Source organism: Pseudochaenichthys georgianus, chromosome 1, assembly GCF_902827115.2.
Source record: "Pseudochaenichthys georgianus chromosome 1, fPseGeo1.2, whole genome shotgun sequence".
In the NCBI taxonomy this organism is placed as follows: Eukaryota; Metazoa; Chordata; class Actinopteri; order Perciformes; family Channichthyidae; genus Pseudochaenichthys; species Pseudochaenichthys georgianus.
Window position 1 is genome coordinate 38,488,008 of NC_047503.1, and position 23,882 is coordinate 38,511,889.

At 40.8% G+C, this 23,882-nt stretch overlaps 1 protein-coding gene across 2 annotated transcripts in view; it reads left to right on the forward strand.

The window, feature by feature from the left end:
- inpp4b (inositol polyphosphate-4-phosphatase type II B) overlaps positions 1–23,882 on the forward strand; it is a 173,645-nt gene that overhangs the window by 96,414 nt on the left and 53,349 nt on the right. For both annotated transcript variants that reach the window (XM_034086394.1, XM_071203508.1), the window contains exons 8-9: positions 3,080–3,227; positions 14,460–14,590. In XM_034086394.1, coding sequence (XP_033942285.1) covers positions 3,080–3,227; positions 14,460–14,590 — 279 coding nt within the window. The remainder of the gene's footprint in view (positions 1–3,079; positions 3,228–14,459; positions 14,591–23,882) is intronic.

Genomic DNA, 23,882 nt, shown 5'->3' on the forward strand with positions numbered 1-23,882 from the left:
AGATGAATTTCATGGCAACCCAGAAAGCTAGAAATCTCACTGGCAGAGAAGGAGCGAATTCTACGGAGAAAATGAGAGACATGCCGACAGAAAAGGGTTCGACTTGAAAAGGTCAAACTCCTGCCGCGCTGAAACTTCACAGACCTTGTTCAGAAGACACTTTGGAGACTAGTTTCCTTTTTTCCTCCCATGCATTAAAGTGTTTCACAGATCAATTTCCTATTTTATCCAGATTTCCGGCAGCTCCCCATTCTCCCCGGCAGCCTTACGCCTGTTGTCATGGTGTCATTGTCGCTTACTACTTCTGTGGCCATTAGCTAGTGAAGTGCAGCCGTGGTTGCAGGTGCACATCTGCAGCACGTCAGAACAACACCTTCCCTGCAGACCCCGGCAGATTGAGTAATGCAATTTGCTGTTCCGCTTTTTATTACCTTCTGAAATGAGCATGCAGAGAGCGGGGGGGGGGGGGAACCCACGCACAGCACATCTCGGGGAGTAATTTTCTTAAGAGGTGTCGGGAAGGGAAACCGAGGCGCTTGATTGGTGCTCAGATTAGTGTGATGGCAGGGGGGAGTTCAGGGGTTAATCTTCCTCTCTGACGGTGGTACAAGTCAGCAACTGTCGCTCTTCTGATTAAGGGTTGGGCCCCCTTCTCTCCATGTGTCTCCTTGTTCCCATTTATTTTTGTCATCCATTTCACTTTCCCTAATCCCCTTGCCAACAATGCCTGAGTATGCCATGTCATCTCGATGCAATTATGAATCCTTTCTGGGGTGATTCCAGGGCCAAGCTTAACCTTAATCATCATTAATTTCAACATCAACTTCAGCAGTGCAGAAAGAAATAATAAGCCTCTCTATAGTCTATTTGGCTAATGGCTATTGTCCTTCAGTGGAGCTCTAAATGTATGTATGTGTCGTGGGTACATAGTATATCCATACATTATGTTTGCAAACTAATAGAAATTAAGTTAAATCAAGCCTTTTTAACAAAAATCTTTCAAAATATATATATATATTGTTGCTGTTTTGAACATGTGTCTCTTGAGTGAAATAAATGTTTTTTTCATGGATAAATGTCGTTAAATGGTTAAGAATTCTGCCACACAGCCTTAGTAATGATATAAGATGCTCATCACGGTTACTGTGTATGGCTATTAGTTTAAAATTAAATCTCGACAGGTGCATCATTTCATTTGTAACTTTAGAAGTCTGCAATAACACTACAGTGTACCTCATGTTAACAAATCCAAATAATTGACAAAATGCGGTGGTTATAAGCCTGCCTTTGGCCACTTTGGTCATGTGATATTCACCCCCTCCTCCACTATGCGCGTGTTAACGTTTGAAAAGATACTGTCCATGCTTCCTGTGCTTCTCATCGCCCCAAAGAAAAAGTGATTGGTTCCATGCAATACAAACTACCCAGAGCATTTCGTCCCATAAACCAGAATGATAAAGTGTGAAACCAGACCTTCCATCAGCACTGTGGAGAAAGGTCTGGCTCTCCAAGGCTAACAACTCATTAGTTTGCCTTTCAATACTTTCCAATTTCCTTACCCCATCTCTGGCCCCAAGCCCAAGCCCATGCTGCTGAAGATGTAATTATCAAAAAACAAGTCTGAAATATCTTTATCTTTAACAACAGCTTGGTGCGGTTGTAGCGAACCTCACTCAAACACGAGTAAATAATGAATTCATTGGGGACTATTTTCAACTGTGGATGAATACACATTTGCTCCACTAGCAAGTATTCGATGCACCAAAACGATTTATCTAGGGCTGACTGAAAATGAAATGCAGTGACCACTCGTATTAATGAAGAAACATGTCACCAATGTATGTGTTTTTCTGACGGGCGATTATTGATGGCTTAAGCACCAGGAATATGCTACTGTACATCAGGCGTCGGCTACAGGGACAATATGTGTTAGTATGATACATTTTTAGTTTTATGGGATTTATTAACCTTAAGGAAAATACTAAATATTGCCAGAGAAGCATGCTCGCCGATGCTAAAGAGAGTGATTCATACATTGCAATTCAAATTAACATCTGTTTTTGTTGGCAACTTTTCTTTTTACGATCACATAGCCAGGTTTATGTTTTCATTTCAAATGCTTGCCCAAAATAAATGTAGAAAACAAAATAACTCATGATGACATTGCATCTTATATTACAATCCCTGTGCTTTGTAAGAACGCTCACTACAGTGCGCCTTCTCGAGCCCATCGGCATTGAAGGGCATCACTGAACTTAAACACTCGAGGACAAATGACGTAGCCCCAGCAGGATTACTTTGACTCGGGCACTTAGACAGATGACTTTGAGAGACAGGGCCACCTGAGGTCAGATCAGGGCACAGTGCCGTATGAAGGGTTTGGTGAGGGGAGACTTCTCTGTGCCGTCAGCAGGAGCCGAAGTCAGACTTTTAAATTCAAGTGAAAAAACATTTGACTGGTGCCACGCATGTCTGACTGCCTAGAGCGAGATTGTCAACGTTTCACCCCGGGTGCTTCAGCTCCGACTTATTGAGTGACTTCCTTTATGACTGCAGCTGTGGAAACGGAAAGGGGTGGTAAACACTGTTCAAGGCAGACAGCTTTCTTGCCCTCTGCTGCTAGCATGCAGATAAGAGCATTAGAGCTGTTTTGGGTTCCAGCCTTCGATTGCTGCTATTAGCCATTTTGACAAAAAATGAAGAAGATAGGGCTGCATCTGAGCATGTATTTAATGGGACGGCTGGATGCTGCTGTTAGCCAGCAAAGAGGGAAATCATATTGTGAAGATTAACAGCCACTGAAGTGGAAAGAGTAGGAATTGGAAGATGAGCAACACCTTATCTACAGTATGGCAGACACATGTATTGATTATAGATTTAAATGTATGCTTAAAATGTGACTGTTGAGGATTTTCTGTCTGTCGGTCATTGACGTTGCCGGCTGTCAAAGATGTATCAGATCATCTGTTTTACCTTCGGGTAGTCGGAAGAACTATCATTGATGAAAACGCGATATATTTTATGATTTGTCAGATAGTTCAATATGCCTTTCTTCTCTTCCTGTGTCTCCCTCTCTTAGTGTTCAAGAACCCAATATGCAAGGTGTACAGATTTCAAACAGTGGACAGCAAATGGATGCTGGTGCGGGAACAAATGGAGGAGTGCACCTTGTCGTTTAGCATCCCCAAACAGCTGCTCTCACTGTATATTCAGGAGGACATGAGCAGGTAAGTCACTCTAATGTTCGCGTTGATCCTCTAGATCAGTGCTTCTCAAACTTTCAGTAATGTTCCCCCTTTGAAACATTTTCTCAGCCAAGTACCCCCTGACCGACCCCGAACATTTTTGATCGAAAAATGTAAGCAAACTAAGGATATTTTCATTTTATGCATGAAAAATAATAACATAACGAAAAAAACAGGACACCGGAGTTTTTCAATTGAAGTTTAACAAACCAATGAACAAAATGATATATTATGCAAAACTATACAATACACACATTTTACATGTTTATACAGTATGAGGTGGTTCTAGAAATATTTTATGTAAAATTGTGTTTTCTATTTAACTTATTGTACTAACATTATTTTTGTAATCATGCATGGTATTTTTTTTATTAACTTTTTTTAGTTTTTTTTTTAAACCTCACGTACCCCCTGCAGTACCCAACGTACCCCTAGGGGTCCGCGTACCCCCATTTGAGAATCACTGCTCTAGATCAGTGGTTCTCAAATGGGGGTATGCGGACCCCTAGGGGTACGTTGGAGTACTGCAGGGGGTACGTGAGATTTATTTTATGTTAATGAAAAAAAAACATAATTAATGCATTTACACAAACTACTAAAAGTAGATGAACTACTTTCTTCAAAAGTTTACAGAAACTCTGGATAATAAAATGGGAAAAGTAAACTGGGTGCTCTCTTTTCCTCTCCCTCTCCTGACAGCCCGTCAGTCTCGTGCAGCTCGCTGAACCTGTATTGAGTGACCCGACACAGTAAAGAATCAATATATTTACAACTAGCTAAGTGTGTTAGGTCTAACTCTTAGTGTATTTTGCTCCACTCAACGATCCGTCACAGCGGACGGAGCTGTGATCATGCAGAGCTGCGTGTTCTCCGTCAGCAGCAGCTGATCTGATCTCTCTCTTGCGTCCGGTTAGACTTCACTCACGTTTATGTCCAAATCTATCAGATCTAGCTAGTTCTAGCTAATTATATGACTGCCTGCTTATCAAAGGACCTAAACAATAAGCGTTGCTTGGCAACGGCGTGTGGCCGCAAAGTATAGCGCAGCATTATGCATATGTTTATAGGAGGGGTCAAAATCCCATGCTCATAAAATGCTCATATATGTTTTCTCTTCATTCCCCACGCCCCCAAAATAAATAAATATACCAATTTTAGGAAAAGTAACAAAGTTTGAGCAGTTTGGGTTTTATATGAACAGAGTTACACATATTTCAAAACGCGAAGTGTAATAACTGCAGTTTGCCTCGCTGTCAGAATGACAAAGATCCTCAGTGAAGCTCAAGCCCATGTTTCACTATATTGTACAACTTATTAAAAAGATCAGTTCAATGCAACTAATGTCGTCTTAGTGTTATTGCTTGATGTTAACATTGGTTTGCCATGAATTTAGTGATGGATTGTAAACATTTTAAATGTAGCATTTAAGTGTTTCTCAGTTACAAGGTTGTTGTTTTAATAAATCAGACACGATGGTGCAGCGCTGTACTGCACCTCTTTATATAGGCTTTTTTTCCATAACAAATTGTGTTCGTGCTGATCAGGGGGTACTTGGCCTTTTTTTCAAAGGGGGTACATGATTGAAAAAGTTTGAGAACCACTGCTCCAGATGTCACTGCCAGCTTTCCTGTTGCGTCAGAAAGCTCATTTCCTTGTTTGTGCATTCATCAACTCACCAGTCAATGTAAAGCGATCAGAAGATGACCTCATTGTGTGTACAGTAGGAGTGTGTGTGTGGTTTCTAAACAGTCACTCAGTGAGACCCAGTTCACCGATGTAAATGATGGTTTAAAAGATCCGCCTGTATTCGGAGAGGGGTGAATTATTCAGAGCTGTTCAACACTTCAAAAGAGGCTCCTCATGAATCCAGAGAATGACAAACATCGTCTCTTTCAAACACGCTCTCATAAAGCGTTGTAAGAACGCTCCTTTCACATCCTGCCTCCGGTGCACTCATCAGCCCAAATCTTTCATTTATACTCCTTAAAGGAACCATACTGTATATGAGATTCAGAGGACTGATCAGTAGTAGTGAACAGCTCTCTGTGTAGTCGTGTACTGAAGTCACACATGCATGTCAGTGATTCTGAATAAGAAGACTAAGAGAGTGACCTGAAGAATACACGTTCTTCATAAGAAATGTAATGTAGTCATAGTACTTTACTGGTGGTGATCCACATTGAAATGCTACCTAATTAAGCTATCAATCATATTATGCTTAATATTTTTGGTAATTAGCGTTATCAGTATTGCTAGCAACCTAAGAATTACACTGCAGTTATTTGTGTCACACGGCAGATTGTAGATATAGTTCCTTATTAAGCTTCATTCATTCTATGTTATCAGAAAGGGAATATAGATAAGGTTGCTCGCTGAAATATAGCAGAAGAACAGTAAGTGGTGTGTCTGTTAGGAGCGCAGCCAAAGAAACATGAAGTCAAGTCTGTAGATTGCCTTTTTTCCATCATTGAGGTGCAGATTGTTGTCTCCGTGTTCCAATACTGCACCAGTTTTCAAAACCAATCGACTGTCAGAAAAAAGAAGTGGCAAAAAAATCATTATTATTCTTTTTGAATAATAACTTCAGGGACACATATAATGCAGCATGAGGACACGACGGGACTCAAGGACAAAACTGCAATGAAAGTGCGGTCCAGCTGAGAGTGTGTGAGCATACGTCCAGGTTCAGACAGGGACTAGGGGAGGTGATGTTTCACCCATCCCTGAGTGTGAACCCGTAATTAGATCCCGACCGAGCCCACCTCCCTCCGGCGCGACCAGTGTTTGTCGAGGCGGATCATTCCTCAACTGGCCTGTTGTCCCTGGCAACCCCTTCTCACCCATTACACTCAAAGACACCCAGACAAACCACACTGTACTCGCTAAAATACAAAGAGAAGACACAATACGATGCAATCAGGGATTGTGATGAACTTGGTGGTCGGGGAGGAGAGTTTGATTTGTAATCACAGTTTGCACCTAAAGGGTCGAACAGAGTTCAATGCCACACACACACACACACACACACACACACACACACACACACACACACACACACACACACACACACACACACACACACACACACACACACACACACACACACACACACACACACACACACACACACACACACACACACACACACACACACACACACACACACACACACACACACACACACACACACACACAAGGTTTCTCAATTCTCTAATTTCCCCTCCTCGACTCCTCAGTCCTCCGGTAGTGACCCGTAAATGGATTTCAGCGCAAATACATGTGTGTGTGTGTGTGTGTGTGTGTGTGTGTGTGTGTGTGTGTGTGTGTGTGTGTGTGTGTGTGTGTGTGTGTGTGTGTGTGTGTGTGTGTGTGTGTGTGTGTGTGTGTGTGTGTGTGTGTGTGTGTGTGTGTGTGTGTGTGTGTGTGTGTGTGTGTGTGTGTACATGTCCGTATCGGTAGCCTGTTATTGTCTCATTATCCCGCACTGGCATCAGACAGAGGGCGGCTGTGCCTCCGGCCATCATTAATGGACGTCTCTTTAAAATGACCGCTCAGAGGAGAGGATTTCTCATTTCTCTAACCGCCTGCTGCTTCCCCTCCTCTCTCCTCGGTTCCCCTCCTCGACTCCTCTGCTCGCATCTCCTGTGGGCGGGACTAAGACACGAGGATAGGAGTCGAGGAGGTGAATTAGAGAATTGAGAAGCCTTCCGCACAGAAGCAATCACACAGCTTGCATTGACTAATTGCCTAGCCACGATGTGTTATCAGTGTACCTGCCTCTGCCAGGCCACTGTTCCCAGACCACATTAGAATAGATGTACTGCTTGTTGTCTCATATTGGGAAATGTACAGCGTGTTAACAGCCATTACAAACGAGTTAAAATATGATAAAAATGTAATATTCAAATAAAAAGGTCAATATGAAGAGTTAATGTAAACGTATCAACAGTAGAAAATATATGTATCAAGGTTAGGCTAGTTTATGAAGCACATTTCAACACAACGCAATCCACAGTGTTTTTATATGTAAATGCAGTAAAGTGGTGTGAGTGTCGTTCAGTTATTGAAAGGTTACACAGTTGATTACGGTAAAGAAAATGAAACTCTAAAAATCATTTCTAACTCTGATTTCTATTTAAATAAAATATAAGCTCGTCTACAAATTTAAATCACAACAACATTTAGAAGATAATTATAGATTATTTATTAAATGACTTATCTTTTTAATACAGCTCCTGAGCACACAGCAGGCTCCAAAGCGTGACTCCCATATATACAATGTTTGTTTATTAACAGGGACGTGTACCGTATCTCCAGCTCGGTTAAGCATCTCTCTTATAATCCTCTTTCAATGTTGTCTTTCTCCACGGTGCCTCTCCATTTAGCCGATTCTGTCAGCCAGCCTCACCCTGGTGCTAGCTCGGGTTTTTTTTTTTTTTAATGATTCAGTTAGTGCTGCGAAGTTGTGAGAGCAGCGGCGGATGGTGCGTGGCTTAGTTTGCTTCACCACTCCGAGATAATCTTGGATGGTTCTTCCTTCTGTTTGTACGCTTTGATGTTTACAGTCGTGTTTTAATCTGCGCGCACTGAGGTGGATGATTCTCCCTCTTTCCCCCAGTGAAGCTGCTATGACTCCTCTTGTGTGTGCACGCGTGTGTGTAAAGATAATTACTGCACGTGTAGCAAAGTGTCAGTGTGTGGGTGTCGATGAAACCCCATTCATTAAGAGCTGTCTGCTTTCTCATTAGTGGACAAAAATCACGTCCGTTCTTTGCTTGTTAATAATACGTACCGTGATTGTATATCAACTGAAGATCATACAGGTGACATTTTGACATGCGGCGTCACTGTTTCCAATTGTTCTCTACGTCCACGATCAGTATTAATGACTGCTGGTTGGATAGGTCTGGTTTTAGTTTTTCGATGCAAGCTGCAGGGTTGTAAACAAAGGGTTTGCTTTTCAGTCTTCTCACGCAGATGTTATCGCGCCACACAGACACAGAAAGCCCTGTGTGATTACATGTAACTGGCACTGTAACGCACCGTGAGATAAATGTGCCGCATGTCAGGCCTCTGCCCTTTATGAAAGGTCTTTGTTGCCCCAGTCATCTGTTCAAGTCAATTTGAGTATATTGTTGTCCTTGATATTTGTCCGTCGCTTAATTCTCCCAGCATAATGTTTGAGTCAAAATGAATGATTAGAATATATCAGCCACCACGTGTCTTTGAATTAAATCCCAATCATTGTGTTCAGCCATTTTGAATTTGTATTAACTCTCACTCCCTTTCTGCCTTCTTCTCATCTATCAATTATTTTTGTAAATGTAATTCAATTTTTATTTGAATCTACTTATTAATTATCGTTTACGTATACTTAAGTAATACAAACAGAATGCAATTGTTTGATATATATATATATATATATATATATTTGATGAATGTCAGACATAGCCATTAGTGTATAAAATGTAAAACTTTATCATTTCTCACCACAGTATGAATGTAAATCAGAATAATGTTTATTGCCAAGTAGTTTGAAACTTACAAGGAATGTTCATCGGTGTTTGCATGCAATAAAGATAACATCTATGTAGAGGGAACACAAATAAGTGGTTTTGAATGGGGCCGTAATCCACAATGTATTTTATACCCCAAACTATTGGACCATGAAAATTAAATTGCAGATATTTTACTTTTTGATGGAACACTTTTTCCAGATGTCTGCGGTTAGAGGTAACACGAACAGACCTGATGGACGCTGTGACCTTTGTAACATGCGTACAGCTAATCTTATCTCACCTTTCCCCCAATCGCACCTTCACTTTCCAGACAATAGGCCTCTGATTAGGCCCACTGCCTTATCACACTCATTTAGCAAGCAGATATGTTTCCCCATTATTTTAGCCATTATCTTTTATTCAAAGCGGGATCATCCACCCTGACCCCCACTCCAAACTTCCCAACACAAAATGAAAACATGATGCACGAATGGCGGTGGCTGAGAGGTATAGTAAGATATTTTAGATCCATAGTGACAATTGTGAATAGCATTAATAAAGGGCAATGTAAGGATCAAGTACTATTTTGCATATTCTATGGAAACTAGTAAAGATCGTAGACCCTTAACCCCTTGATGCACGAGTGACTGGACCCTACACTCTTCCATAAGTGGGTCAAAAAGGACCCGTATTAGAATAATGTGTTTTTATGCCATTTTTGTCATTTTGGTGAAGAAAAATCTCTTGTAAAATATTTAGTATTATATTTTGGTTCACACTAGAAATATTTTATATTTAATTTTTCACTATTTAGAATTTTTTAATTTTTTTTTACATTTTGAAAAAAAACGTTTTCCCATAGGATTCCTTAGGAAATGCATTTTTTACCCACTTATGGAAGCTTGGGGTATTAATACAAAAACTACAATTTCTTAAAATGTAAATTACATTTTGAATGGCATGATATCCAAAACACGTTTTTTGAGGAATAGCTGGAATAGGAAATGATAAAAAAAATGTAATTACAAAGATACTTTTGTAATTACCACCTCACCGGGTCAAAAAAGACCCACTTATGCATCTGAGGGTTAAAAGGTTATAATGGCTCATTCATGGTGTTCAAGTGTTTATGCGGGAACAAATATATTACTCTCTATTTGAGGAATCTACCTCAAAGCGGCTGCTCATTAGCTTGCATTTATGTAAAATAATTGATCTTTTGGAAAAAAAGTAATTTTTCTCCTAATGGCACTCTCATATACAAAGAGGCTAATCTCTAAACCAGGGGTGTCAAACTCAAGGCCCGGGGACCAAATCCGGCCCGCAACTTCATTTTATGTGGCCCCACAAGAGCTTGCAAAGATTATAATACGTTTATTATACGGTTACATGCCACTTTACAGAAGCAGGTTGCCCATAAACTACATGTCCCACAATGCATCTCGTTTTGTGACATGGGTACACTGAAGAGACTTGCAATTATTTGCCCTAGACTTCTGCTTTCAGATGTAGTTAGTTATTACCCTATCCGATAATAATCCAATTCAGAGGCACTAATGTAATATAATACATTATTTTATATATATTATATATTTATATAGTTACAACCGGCCCTTTGAGTGCAACCATAATGCTAATGTGGCTCGCGATGAAATTGAGTTTGACACCCCTGCTCGAAACCATCTTGTAAATAAACATGATTATTGATCTCTGTTTCAATCACTTGATAATTCAGAAGGATTTCATGAACTACTTATACACCAAAAGCAAACATTATGCTTCCTTTGAATAACCTCAAATCACACGCATGCCTGCTGCTGCCCATGGTAATCTGGAGTGTACTTCCCTTTGTGAGGAAGCCCCCTGTCTATCTTCCGTTGCCATAAGCATAACTTACTGACGACCACCTGCAGAGCGTGTTGGCAGAATCGTGCAGCGTGTGGCGCCTTTCCGCCTCGAAGTTGTTTCCAGCTGCAGGTTTATTTAGAAGTACACAGAGGCGAGGAATGAGTAAAGTGTTGTGTGTGTTTTACAGGGGGCTCAGTGTTTTTTTAGCGGGGCTTGAGATCATTAGCAAATGTTTGCTTTATGAAGTAAGCTGATTGCATACTGTGCTGGAGTGTGTGTATATAGAGTCAGTTTACCCACATTGTAATACATATTCTCAATTACCTCTAGTTGTTGCATCCCCTGCAGATGATATTTGGTTTAATTTGCCATATTTGATATATCCCACCCTTTCTGAGATTTCTGCCTTTTTCCAAGACATTTGATGTAAAGGGAATTCATGTGTGGTGTTTCCTACAGCCGGTCCAACACTGGGCTGCTGAGGTAGACACTGATATTGACATAAAGTAAACAATCTGTTAGCATGTTTGTTCTTGTATTGTGATCAACATGCATAGTCATCACATTAAAAAAGGTAGTGTTTAGGATGTAACGATACCAAAAACTCACGGTACGATATTTATCGCGATATTGAATACTTGAATCTTTTTTCTTTATTAAATAATAAATCTGATTTGAACAGCATTTTAGTAGGATAGTAGTATTTTAAAGTGTCAACAATATAATAATCAGACCCTGCAATAAAATAACTCAAGTTTCACTTTAGTTTTTCAAGTAGCTCAACTCTAACTCACTCACTCAACGTCATCAAGGTTATCTTTCAGGAATATGAGCACGTCCACATTTCCAGGTAGAAGCTGGGATGTTTGGGCGTTTGCAAAATCCCCTGCTGTGGAAAGAACTCTCTTGCTTGGTACTGATGTTGCCGGGACAGAGAGATATGCTTTGGCCATGGGTACAGTGGGTCAAACTGTGCATTGTCTCTCCACCACTTCAAAAACAATACAGTTGTTGCCAAGAAGGTGAGGCTTATTGACAGAGATATACATATACTGTTGGTACTTGTCAATGTCTCTAGGCGTGTGCATGTAGCCCTGTAAATACCATGTCCTTTCGTGTTATCTGTTGTTTTATGTTCACGTTGTAACCTACTTGCTGTCATTTTGGACAGGTCTCCCTTGAAAAAGAGATTGGTGATCTCAATGGGACCATCTGGTTAAATAAAGGTTGAAAAAATAAATTATGAAAAAAATAAAAATCGCGGTATATTTTGTCAGTCTCCCGACGGTATTGAGACATTTATTTACCGTGATATCGCGATATTCGATATATCGTTACATCCCTTTTAAGTGGGTTTTTGTGCATGTAAATGGTCTGCAAAGGCTACATTACATTACATTGCATTTAGCTGACGCTTTTATCCAAAGCAATTACCAATTTCAATTCCAAAGTTCCCTTTAGACACCACCCCCCCCCCTGCCTGAAACACCTCCTTTGTTTTATTCCGTTACACAGTGACATCAATATGTAACACGCGCTCATTTGCTATCCCTCCAATTCCCTTCACCAATCACAACAGAGCCGACCAGGTAACCACACTGCAAACACTCGACATCTAGCCAAGTATATTTGTCTAATATCTAGTCAGAATATGTCTTTACACAATAACTTCAGAAGTAACACTGCAGTGAGATATCGGGTCTTGTTTTTAGACAATGCATCATCTTGTTAAGTCAACAGATCTTATTTTGAGTTGTATCTCAGATGAAACACATATGTATTTGAAAATCACCAACTAACAACAGAAAATAGAAAACTGTTATATTGTAACAAAACATTTCCTGATTCCAGTCAAATATAGTTAAAAATTAGTTCTCCCAGCTAATTACAAGGTCTGATTTATCTAAATATCCCTTCTTATTTCAAGAAATCTAACCCAGCACATTTGTCTCGATCTATTGGCAGATTGTTGTACTTATTTCAAGTGAAAACACCTTGTTCTCATTATTATTTAACTTGTTTTCGGAGCAGCATTTTTTCCAGTGCAATCAGAGCAGACTGGGCTCTGGTTTCAGACCGAGGGTGAGGTGCTGCAGCACAGGCAGTATGAGAAATGAAATCATGTAAACATGTCACAGTAAGGCATGAAATACAAATGTGTACGTGAATAACAGGGCCCCTTTGAAAGTGATCATTTAACATGTTAGTGCTTCCTCAAAGCCAGCTATGCGATGGAGATGCTGTTCCTGAATTAACGTAATCCTTTTTGGCATAATATATTTGCAATCACTTATTACTTACTGCCTTCCCGCAAGGAAACAGTGGGAAACAGAGTGAGTAACAACGATAAATGCCTACCCCCTTAGGAGCAGGTGGGCTGCTGGCTTACAGGGTGATGCTGGGCTGGAGGTGGAGATGGGGGTTTTGGAAAGGCTATCAAAACAACAACAATAACAACAACAACAAAGGCAGCAGGCATGCAGCCACAAAGTGAGCGGCGCACTGACTGCTTAAGCACAGCTCCATGATTAAAAGAGAGACTGTGCCGTGTGAGTTTAGCATCAGATTGGTCTGTCTAAACCTTCCTGCAGGCTTGTATAAATAAAGATGATATCACACAATGTATAAGTCTAGCTCTAGTCCAAATTGGGTTAAAAGAAAATTACATTTAAAATGAAAAAACGACATAGGGACATGAGTGATTTGGCTGAAACCCTTTAAAAGACTGGGTTTGATCTTAACTTTGATACAATGACCTTGATTTGTCTCTTTATCTCTGCGGCTATTTTTACTGCATTCTGCTTAGCTTTGAAATACTTCAAAGTAATCTAAAAATATCTTCCTTACCTGGAGGAGACCAGGAAATGGTCCGGCGAGGCCATCAGCGCCTCATGTTTGTTGTAGTAGTTGAACTACAACAAAGAAATAACTACTACATTATGCATTCAAGCAATTATTCCCAGTCTTAACAATAAGTCGGGCCAGCGAGCGTGCAGCCTTTCATTTCAAGACATACATTATACAAAATGTACGAGGTGTAATCACTGAAAAGTGGGCCTGTTACCATGAAAGCAATGCATATGACCATGTTTGTTTTCCTCAATTACACATTGAACCTCCTTCAACCTCTAATTTTCTGTAATATAGCTGCAATTTACTTTTCAATGGATGCTTGAGGGCTGGTTTGAATGGTAAGTCCATCTGATGTCACTTGATGCAAATAATTAACCAATGAAAGAGGGTCGTACGCGGGGAAATGGTTCCCCCTTAACACAAAGACATGGTCACACCCATGCACAGCCCCTGTTATTTCCTACAGAAGGAGCACAGAGGATTTTAGCCTTAGGCTGCAGGTACAACTAGATGGAGGACCGGAGACAGATCACTCCAGTGACACCAGTAAACGCCCGATGGGTTTATTTTACGCGTAATGGCCGAAAAAGTGCCGGAGCAGGCAATGAATTTGACAGGGAAGATTGGATAAGTGAGCACAAGCTTCTAGCCAGACGGCGTCAGTGTGTGTGTGTGTGTGTGAGTGTGTGTGTGTGTGTGTGCGCGGCGCGTGCGTGCGTGTGTGTGTGGTTCAGTATGTACTATTCTGCATCTGTATTTGACATGGACTGTTCATCATTTTGTAATACCCTAACTATAAAACGTTGATTTGAAAGAATGTGGGAAGCATGCTTAAGACCCAGCTAGACCCATTAGATGTAGCATACTATAACACATAATACTAATCCTCCCTTACATTGGATTGTTTTATGTTTTAGTATGTTTTAAACCCAAATAAGCTTTTCAATATAGCAAGATAACCAATGTTTGTGTACGTCACTGACGGTGGTCCTCACGGATGTGTGTTTCTCTGCAGGGTCCGGCACCTGCGGGAGCTGGGGGAGCTTTCTCCTCACTGGGACAACTTAAGAAAAGAGGTGATGACCCGATACGGAGGAATCATCGGCTCCTACCAGGAGACTTTGGCTGAGCTGGACAAGATTACTGGTACGACATTCATATCTGTCCACACATTTATTCACACACACATGAACTCAGGTCAATTTAATACATTTGTCTGCACTTTACAATCTGTATGCAACAACCTCTGTCCTTTGTTACCCTGGCATTGGATAGAGAATAACTCCCCAAATAAATATTGTTAATGTGGAATATAGAAAGAAACCTCAGGAAGAGCAACTGAGGAAAGATCCCTGTCCAAAGAGAAGAGGCGTGAAATATATGTTGTGTGTACAGAATACATGATTTAATAACATTATAGTAAATCAGTGCATTGAGTGTGAACACATGTGAAAAACATGTTTCACAAATCATATAATTGATAATTGATGTTTCCTTTTTCCTATTTTGACATTGTTATTCATGTCAAATCTCTTATCTCTAAGTCCTTGAATGTAAAGGAAAACATGTTTAGTTCCTTCAAAGGTTTAAATGCCACATAGGGTATAGAGTTGTACTGTAGCAGTAGTTGAAGTGGAGCAGATTTGCGGATGATACGGAAAATCATACAAATCAACCAACTCCTGTTTCAGATAAATATGTTATGCAAAATGTTTATCTGGTGAAACAAAAAGTTGATTGTAGTGAGAGTTGTCTCACACTGTAATGTACGGTTCCTAAATATAGAGTAATTATAGGAGTAATTAAAGGTGTAGGTGTATAATTAAAGGGGCGAGGTGTATAATTTCCCAGAGTTCACTCTGTTACTCCATCATAGTTTAAAGAAACACCAGCAGCGTCCCCTGACCTGAAGAGAGGACACGTCTGCGTCAAACGATGGTTTCTGCGTGATTTGTGCCAATGGAAAGCTTAGTGTGAGGTTGTTTCATTTATCTACTGGCTGTCAAAGAGTTTCCATAGCAACAGAGGTTTCATCGGGGGCAATTGAGATGTGTTTGCACTTGTGAGTTCTGTCAAACTAAACGTTTGCAGAGCACATAAAAAAAATGGTTGCAAATATGAGTTTATAAATATTCTGTGTTCTACTTGCTATGCAAATATTTGTTCACACTTTTCTGCAAATGTTTTACATAATAAATGTAATCCACGCAATTATCTCTAATGTGAGCACGGAACGTAATTAGGCTGGTTCTCATTTGCTTCTGACACTTAACAAGGAAACATTGGACATGTGATTAAGCCGCAGACTGCCAGTGAGGTGTTTGTAATGGATTTGGGAAATGTCGGAGACGTATTGCTGTGTTTAGTTTAATCACTCTAAAGTAGGATGAAAACGTACAAAGCCTTACGAGCACTCAGGAAAAATATATTACGGTGTTCGTACATTTTCTGTCTCTGCCCAAAACTAAACATATGAAATGATTACAAACTAAGATTATAATAGAAATAATAACACCGGCATACAAAAGCTTATTGACTGTTCAATAACTCTGGGTTTGTTTCCTCTTCATTATCTATGTCTATGCATAATTTAGTTTCCTACTGGCATATGGACATTACGGATACTGATTAATGTTACTCTCATCTCCATAATGAGATATTTGTCTCTGCTACTCTGCACTGCCCAGCTGATAAGACATGATGGCCTCTAAGCCTTCCTGCGCTCTGACGGGTGGGGGTGGATGAGGGGGGGTGGATAATGTGGCATTGGTCATTATAGTTCCTGACATGTCTCTTGTGTGGCGCAGATGCTGCAATACACAAAGGAACGCCGGCCCAACTCACCACTCTAATCCAGGCCTGCATTAATTCAGCAGGATGACAGACATTGCTAAACATGTTGGGTGGGCGCGCCGCTGCAGATTAATTATTGATAAGCAATATCAATAAAACAGGCGGAGAGTGGAGATAGATTTAGGGTGAAGACCAGCGGTTGAGCAAAGACAGGGAAAAGGAATGAGAATATTGTTAATCAAATAAGTCATATGACGACAATCAAAGCATTAAGTGGTATATTGCACGAGAGAAGTTAGTGTGTGGGGTTCATTGGTGTCATGTACACCGCTGGACATGCCCCCACCATTTTTTTAAATGGCTGATTATGTCTCTATTACCTTTTTAAAAGCATATTTTGTAAAAAATGAAATCCCCAAAAGAAAGCTTGTAAAGTAACGGAGCGTCCACGCAACAGCTTCAAAAAAAGCTTGGAGCTGGGCGTGTCTGTAGCTTGGGGATTTTATTCAAGCAATGTGACCAACAACCAATCACATGAATCTCCCGCCCCCGACATACAAAGCAAAAACCCCCGGGGATTTTATGGGAGCAATATATATATAAACTCCCCAAACAGGCGAAAACCTACCAGTTTCACCCACTGTCTCTGCCACCTCCCTCCATGCCTGGTTCCTTCGGTGTGTATCCCGGTAGGTGAAGAGGGTCTGGTCATACAAAACCGGGTGATTTGCTACGGCGATAGTTAGTTTCTCCTCCAACTTTTTTTGAAATCTAGAAATGAACGGCGGGATATCTCTCCCAGCTTAGACGCGGTTTGATTGGCTACAGCTTGAGCTGTCAGATTTTCCGAAACGGGATTTGATTGGCTGGCGCTGGCTACTCCGGCAGAGACGGCTCTGCTACCCACAATTCAGTTCGGCGAAAAAGCGAGTCAACGTGACGTCACCCCATTCAAAGTGAATGGGCAGATTGGAGTTGTCGACGCTGTCGACGCTGTAGTGTGGACGGGCCGCAAGGCAAGGCAAGGCAAGGCAAGGCAAGGCAATTTATATAGCACTTTGCAACACAAGGCAATTCAAAGTGCTTTTCAAAAAATGAAAGACATTAAGAAAATGGCATTTCAAATCAGTCATTAAAAAGAAAAGCTAATAAGATAAACATTAAAAGAAAAAATAACACATGAAAACAGTTTCACAAAGGTTTATTTGCACACTAAGAAAGCATAGCATGCCATGTAAATATAGAATACTTTAATGTTTATTTTCTTAAGCACAAAGAAATACCCCCTTGCTTACTCATTATAAAATAACCAGAACTCACGCACCGATCAGTCAAACATTTGCTTTTTCTTCAGAAACATTGTCATTCAAATGTTGCCCCCCCCCCCCCCCCCCCCCCCCCCCCCCCACAGCAGGGAGATGGATGAAAACAAGCAAACAAATACAATATAAATTGTTTGTAGCAATTGTAATATACTGTATATATAAAAATAGGTAAATACATTATACTAATATTTTTGCACCGTCATTCACCGACTGCTACGTGGAAACAGGACTAAATATGTCAAAGTGTCAGGATTAAATGAGATGATATAGGGATAAGGAATGAGCCAGACAGAAAGGAGAACTAGAACCACGTGATTACAGTAAAAGAAAATGTAGAATAAGATCAAATAAATACAACATATTAAAATTAAAATGGCCTGGACTAAGTGACATATACAGAGCGCTGGCAGCAAGGCAGGGTGTTGCTTGTGGCAGGATTGACTCACGGTTCCCTTATCCGAGGGAAGCTTTCACGAGGCATTAAAACTGTGTATATATACTGTATACAAACGGTTGCAACCTTGTACACCATTTTTCATTTGAGCCTGTTAAAGAATACTTGATTTATTTAAGCGCGAGACACAACACTAAAACACTTCCTTACATTTCTTGTTTTTTCCTGATCTTTGTAATGATCTTATCAAACTGAACTCTGATCCCCACGTTACATTGCCTAAAAGATCATATGTTGAAGACCGTTCAAATGTCTTCTAAAAAAACTGGCGCCCTTGGTGTGGTTGTCTTAACTTGTATGTACTCACAAATCAATACTTCAAGGGGATTTATTAATGTGATGGTACTTGACACAATGCAATAAAAACGAAATGCAAGCAGGACGTCTTTTAAACGTATACACACATATATCTATTATATAGTCTTTAAATAAGCATTTAAGACGAATGGGAGGATGCACATTATATTATGCTCCAACTCTTTAGGGTTTCTACATTTTCATGCCTCGGTGCCAGCAACACAAGGCCCTTTCAACTCAAGGATGAACTTATTAGACTTTGAAGTCAAGGTCCCCGTTACCTTACATAACAAGCTCAATATATCAAGAATGTTTTCTTACCACTTTCTCTCAAAAGTCTACGAGGATAAAATGATGGATTGATCACATTTTAGTTTGCACGTTGCAATGACGGTAGCTGTCCTCGACTAAGATGTACTTTGCAAATTAGAAGCGGACTAGAATGCGCATATCATTTAAAGTGTATCAAGTCAGAAGGATTTTCTTGTACAAAATACGAATCATGGGTCTGTACGCTTTCATGGGTCGGATTAAGTCCTATCTTATTTTTAAGTTTTTAAGATGTTGTGTAAGAACCGGATTGAAAACAAAGTTGGAGAAGAAGAGGAGAGATACTCTTGGCGGGATGTTGAGTTAGTCGCCATGTTCAGGTTCAGCACCCTCACTGATTTCATTGTATACATTTTTAATGAAGAGCTGACCTCAGCTACTCTAATAACTGCTTTCCATTCATAAATTAATCATCCCTACTTTCATTGTTTACCAGCCGGAGAATTGAATGTACCCACGTAATCCTTTTTAGCGTTGTGTTTGTTGGGCCTCCAACACTGCCGGCACTTCTCTGCACAAAACTGTCAGTCACTCTTAAACTCCACTTGTGGGATGACTTCAGCTTAAAGCCTAAAGCCACAGTTTGTAGATTAAGGCTTACCTTCTTCCTCTCTTTAATATCTGTATTCGAACAACAGCCTGTGTCCTCCAGGTAAAGAGGTCCAGACATGTTCTCGTTTGCAGTCAATACAGAACACTTTTTTTTAATATGGAGAGGCCCTTAAAAATAATGACCACAATGTTGAAGGACATACATTGAATTGAATCAGAGTTGAAAATAAGGAGAAGACTTGAGTCGCTCCTGCTTCTCTCAGGCTGAAGCCTCTCCCTCCCAGCATGTGTCCCATCCTCCTCTGCGTCTATAACATATCTAACTTTGGATTGATTAAAAGGTCCTGCTGTGGTCCCAGCGCCACAGGACCATCAAGATGATACCCTTCACCAGGCTGCAGACCTACATTGGTCTGACAGCCCTCACTTACTCTTCTTGTAGTTTGTGATCTTACGTTTCCTCTTTCAACTTGTCCTCAGGCAGACATTTATAGCGCAGGATATATAGGTTACTCATCTTCTAAAGGATTCAAAGGCGTACAGAAGAGGGGCAAAGAGCAAAGAAATGAAAGGATAGATTGGAAGAAAATATGGTGGCCAGATGTTAGTCAGTATTGCTGGCATGCAGCCCTTCTGTCACATGGCCAGCCCACCTGGGCCAACAGATGGGGATCTGATACGGCTAATTCATCTAACCTACAACGGTCACTAGCTCCATTAGCCTGGTCCCCAGAGCTCGGAGCAGACACTGAGAGCCCCTGAGCTGAGGGCAGCTCAGCGTTCACTTGAATGTTGGCCTTTGGTAAAGCTCCTCCTAGCAAAGCGATCTGTAGATGTACGCTGAGGAGACCAGCTAGATCCTCTGTGGGTGAAGACATTTGCACAAACAGCATGTATGTCAAGAGTTTTAAAACCACTCTAGCGGCTATGGATGGTACTGTCGGTCTGTCTACTCATAGGTCTCACAAAACTGTTCTGTTGAGGCATTCGTGGTCCCCAGATATTAAATAATGTCTTCAGTGATCCCATGACATTTACCCTTATACAAAGACAAGACATGTCAGTTTTTTTTTGTTTTTTAATTGTTTGACGGTTCTCTGTGAAATTTGCTATTTGTTTATTTTATATATTTTTTCTTAGGCTTTAATGATTATATAGCTTAAAGGTCCCATGTCAGAGTCACAAACCCTCAAAAGTGCACCCTGTAGCGAGTAAAACTCTAACACAGAAAAGACCTGTCTGTGCTGCCCCACAACGCCTCGTTGGAGATTTCTCTTTTTCCATGGGTGTCTTCCTCGGTACAGTGACGTGCCCGAACCCAAGTGGACCCATTGGTCGGAGCGGCGAAACTGTGGCGCACTACACTGTAGGTGCGGCACGTTTGGGGGTGCGGGTGCTAGTGGAGCCTCGCGGGGGGGGTGCTGCAGCCCCCTTAGCACCCCCCCCCCTTCCCGCGTCCATTCGCGATGTCTCGCACAGATCCCACGCAGCAAGCAGGAAATGAACCCAGCTCACACTGTCCGCTCCTCACAGCAGCGAGCCTCGCATCGTCCCGCCAACACGGCACCCAGACCCCACGCAGCATTCTCATCTGTTAGTCATTACTGGTGTCATTTTCTGGTTGCTAACGCCATGGTAACACATAATCACTGATGTTCCGCTGTCACGGTGATAGACTCATCAGAACAGAGTGGACGAGCTGACCTATCAGAGCACACTGGGCTCACAGGGAGGGGGGGGGGGGGGGGGGGGCAGGAGCTCCAACAAGCCGTTAAGGACAGAGAGTGAATACACATGCTATACAGAGATGCTGAATGAGAAACCAATGTGAGTTTGGAACATAGCACAATGTAAATCTATTCTAGTAGACCTCAACAATGGAATTATGATCAGTAGAAATGACCATGACATGGGACATATAAGATTGTGAAAGGGAGCGAGAGGTGACGACATGTATTTGTATATGGGTCTCCTGCTTTAAATATTGGAAACAATATTATGCTACACATATTGGAGGTAACTTGAGGAACAAATTTCATTTAGTGCCATTTTCAGGCCACAATTTATATTTGCGTATTTCCATGTAAGCATGATCACTGTTATCCTGCTAATATTAGCTTGAACCACCACCATTGTGTACAGGTCTTATAGTGCTGCCAACAGGGCTGTACAAATACATGAAATCTGACCCCTGCCTGGTGCCTCTGCTTGATAAATAAAGCCTGTATTATAGGCAGAATGTGTCCCATCTGTGCCTCGAAAAAAGGCGTAAAACCCCTTTGAATCCGGCCATGTGGAGCTCATGTTGTTGTCTTCCCTGTATTAAGTGGACAGATTGTATATTTACTGTTTGGAAATGGCATCTGTTTACATTTGCACTTAGCAGCAAATCTGAAAAGAAGATATGATTGATTTTCAGTGATGGAAAATCATAATTCTAAGCTAGCTGTCGGCTCCAGCTGAGTCATAACTTATTTCAGTTCTGGGGTAACACATATCAGCTCGAGTGGGTCAGCAGTCTCCACATTATATACAGTAATGGAGGCGCAGTGTGTTTGTGTTCATGTTTGGTAAACCTGCCAGGCGATGTTAAAAATGTGTGGCAGGTAACAGATTTTCTCATCCCGAATTCTGTGTAAACCTTCTGTAGCAGCGAGGCTCTGATTGGTGCATGCTGGTGTGCAGCCTCGAGAGTAATTAAAACACTGGGTGGATAGGAGCGAGTACAGCTGCGTAATTTAGTTATTCTCCACACAAAGTAGAGTAAGGGCACATGTCAGATAGAAGAGTTCAGTTTTTTCATTATGCTACAATTAACCTGCATACGCAAGCACCCACTTCTTCACCTTCTTGGTAAATCAACTGCATTTATATAATCCTTGTCAAGTCTTTACAACACGTAATAATAGGAAATAGTAGTCAAATTGTAGTCATTTAATTCTAAATTAACACATCATTCAGTGTGTACCAATATTTGGTATAGAATCCTGGTATAAATGTTGCTGTCATGTATTCACTCATGATTAGCGTACTGAATTTGAGATGTTTATATATTTACCTCGAAAATAACAGTCGTGAATATTTCTTTATCTTCCACAAGAGTAATGAGAAATTATAAAGTATTTGTCAAAAGAGCATATATTTTTGTTTATACTTCTTCTGACGTTTTTTGAACTCTCCTCATGAACGTGTTTTACTCTCTCTTGGTACATCTTCCCCGGGGGGATATCATAATATATATATATAATCACTTCCTCTGGTTCAAAGGAAAGTTATGATGTGTTTCCCACATCAGCAAAAAGCAGATTGTCGGAGAAAAAGAAAGAGAAAAACTGAGTGGATATATGAGCCACGATCTTTGTGGGCAGGCAGGAGACAGAGGAGAATCAGAAGCTTTATGAATAGACAATTTAAGGAACACTTGTCATTTAAATGGGGTGGTTTTGGCGCAGTGGTCATCAGGTTTTGGCGCAGTGGTCATCAGATCAAGGGGCGTTGGTGAACTCCAGTTCGAATCCCGCCTCGGCCGCCACTCGTCAGGCCGTTGTGTCCTTGAGCAAGACACTTTACCCGCATTTGCTCCTGTGGGTAAAGTCCGCAGTAATGACTCTTACATGTCTAATATGTGTAATGTGTACTTGTAAAGTGCTTTGAGCACCTGTAAAAGCGCTCTAATAAAAAATGTAATGCATTATTAAATGTCACTTTTAGATTACTACTGTCATGTGATAGAAATATATAACGTGAATAAAGCACCACAGAATCCCACGGTCTATTCAGTTGTATACTCGATAGACAAACATGTTTAAAAATAACTTCATTATATAAAAATTGAACAGTTGAAAAGCAAAAGCACATGTTATTGCATATCTACACTCGTCAATGACAATATTTCAAAGTATTTGTTTACATGCAATTTAAATTAACAACATGCCTTCTCATAGGAAATACATTACATTGCATTTAGCTGACGCTTTTATCCAAAGCGACTTTCAATAAGTGCATTCGACCAGGAAGACACAAACTTGAAGAAAACAGAATCATATAAGTACATCAGGTTTCATAGAGCCAAGCATTTCAAGTGCTACTCAACTGGCTTTAGATAAGCCAGTCCTTTATTAGTATATGGTAAATGATAAATTAACTGTACTTATATAGCGCTTTATCTAGTCTTTACGACCCCTCAAAGCGCTTTACATACTACATGTCATTCACCCATTCACACCCATTCATACAGAGCAGTGCCACTTGCTCTAGGACCTAACATTCGCACAGATTCACACACCGTTGGCCATGCCATCGGGAGCAACTCAGGGTTAAGTATCTTGCTCAAGCATCCATCGACATGTTGACTGCATGGGCTGGGATCGAACCCACAACCTTCTGGTTGAAAGACGACCGCACACCCACAGCCACAGTCGCCCTATATAAGTGCTTTGTTAGTATGTAAGTGCTTTGTTAGTATATAAGTGCTTTGTTAGTATATAAGTGCTTTGTTAGTATATAAGTGCTTGAGTTAGTATATAAGTGCTTAGTTAGTCATTCTATTGCTCGAAGTGGAGTCGAAAGAGATGAGTTTTCAGTCTGCGCCGGAAGGTGTGTAAGCCTTCTGCTGTCCTGATGTCAATGGGGAGCTCATTCCACCATTTTGGAGCCAGGATAGCAAACCCACGTGTTTTTGCTGATG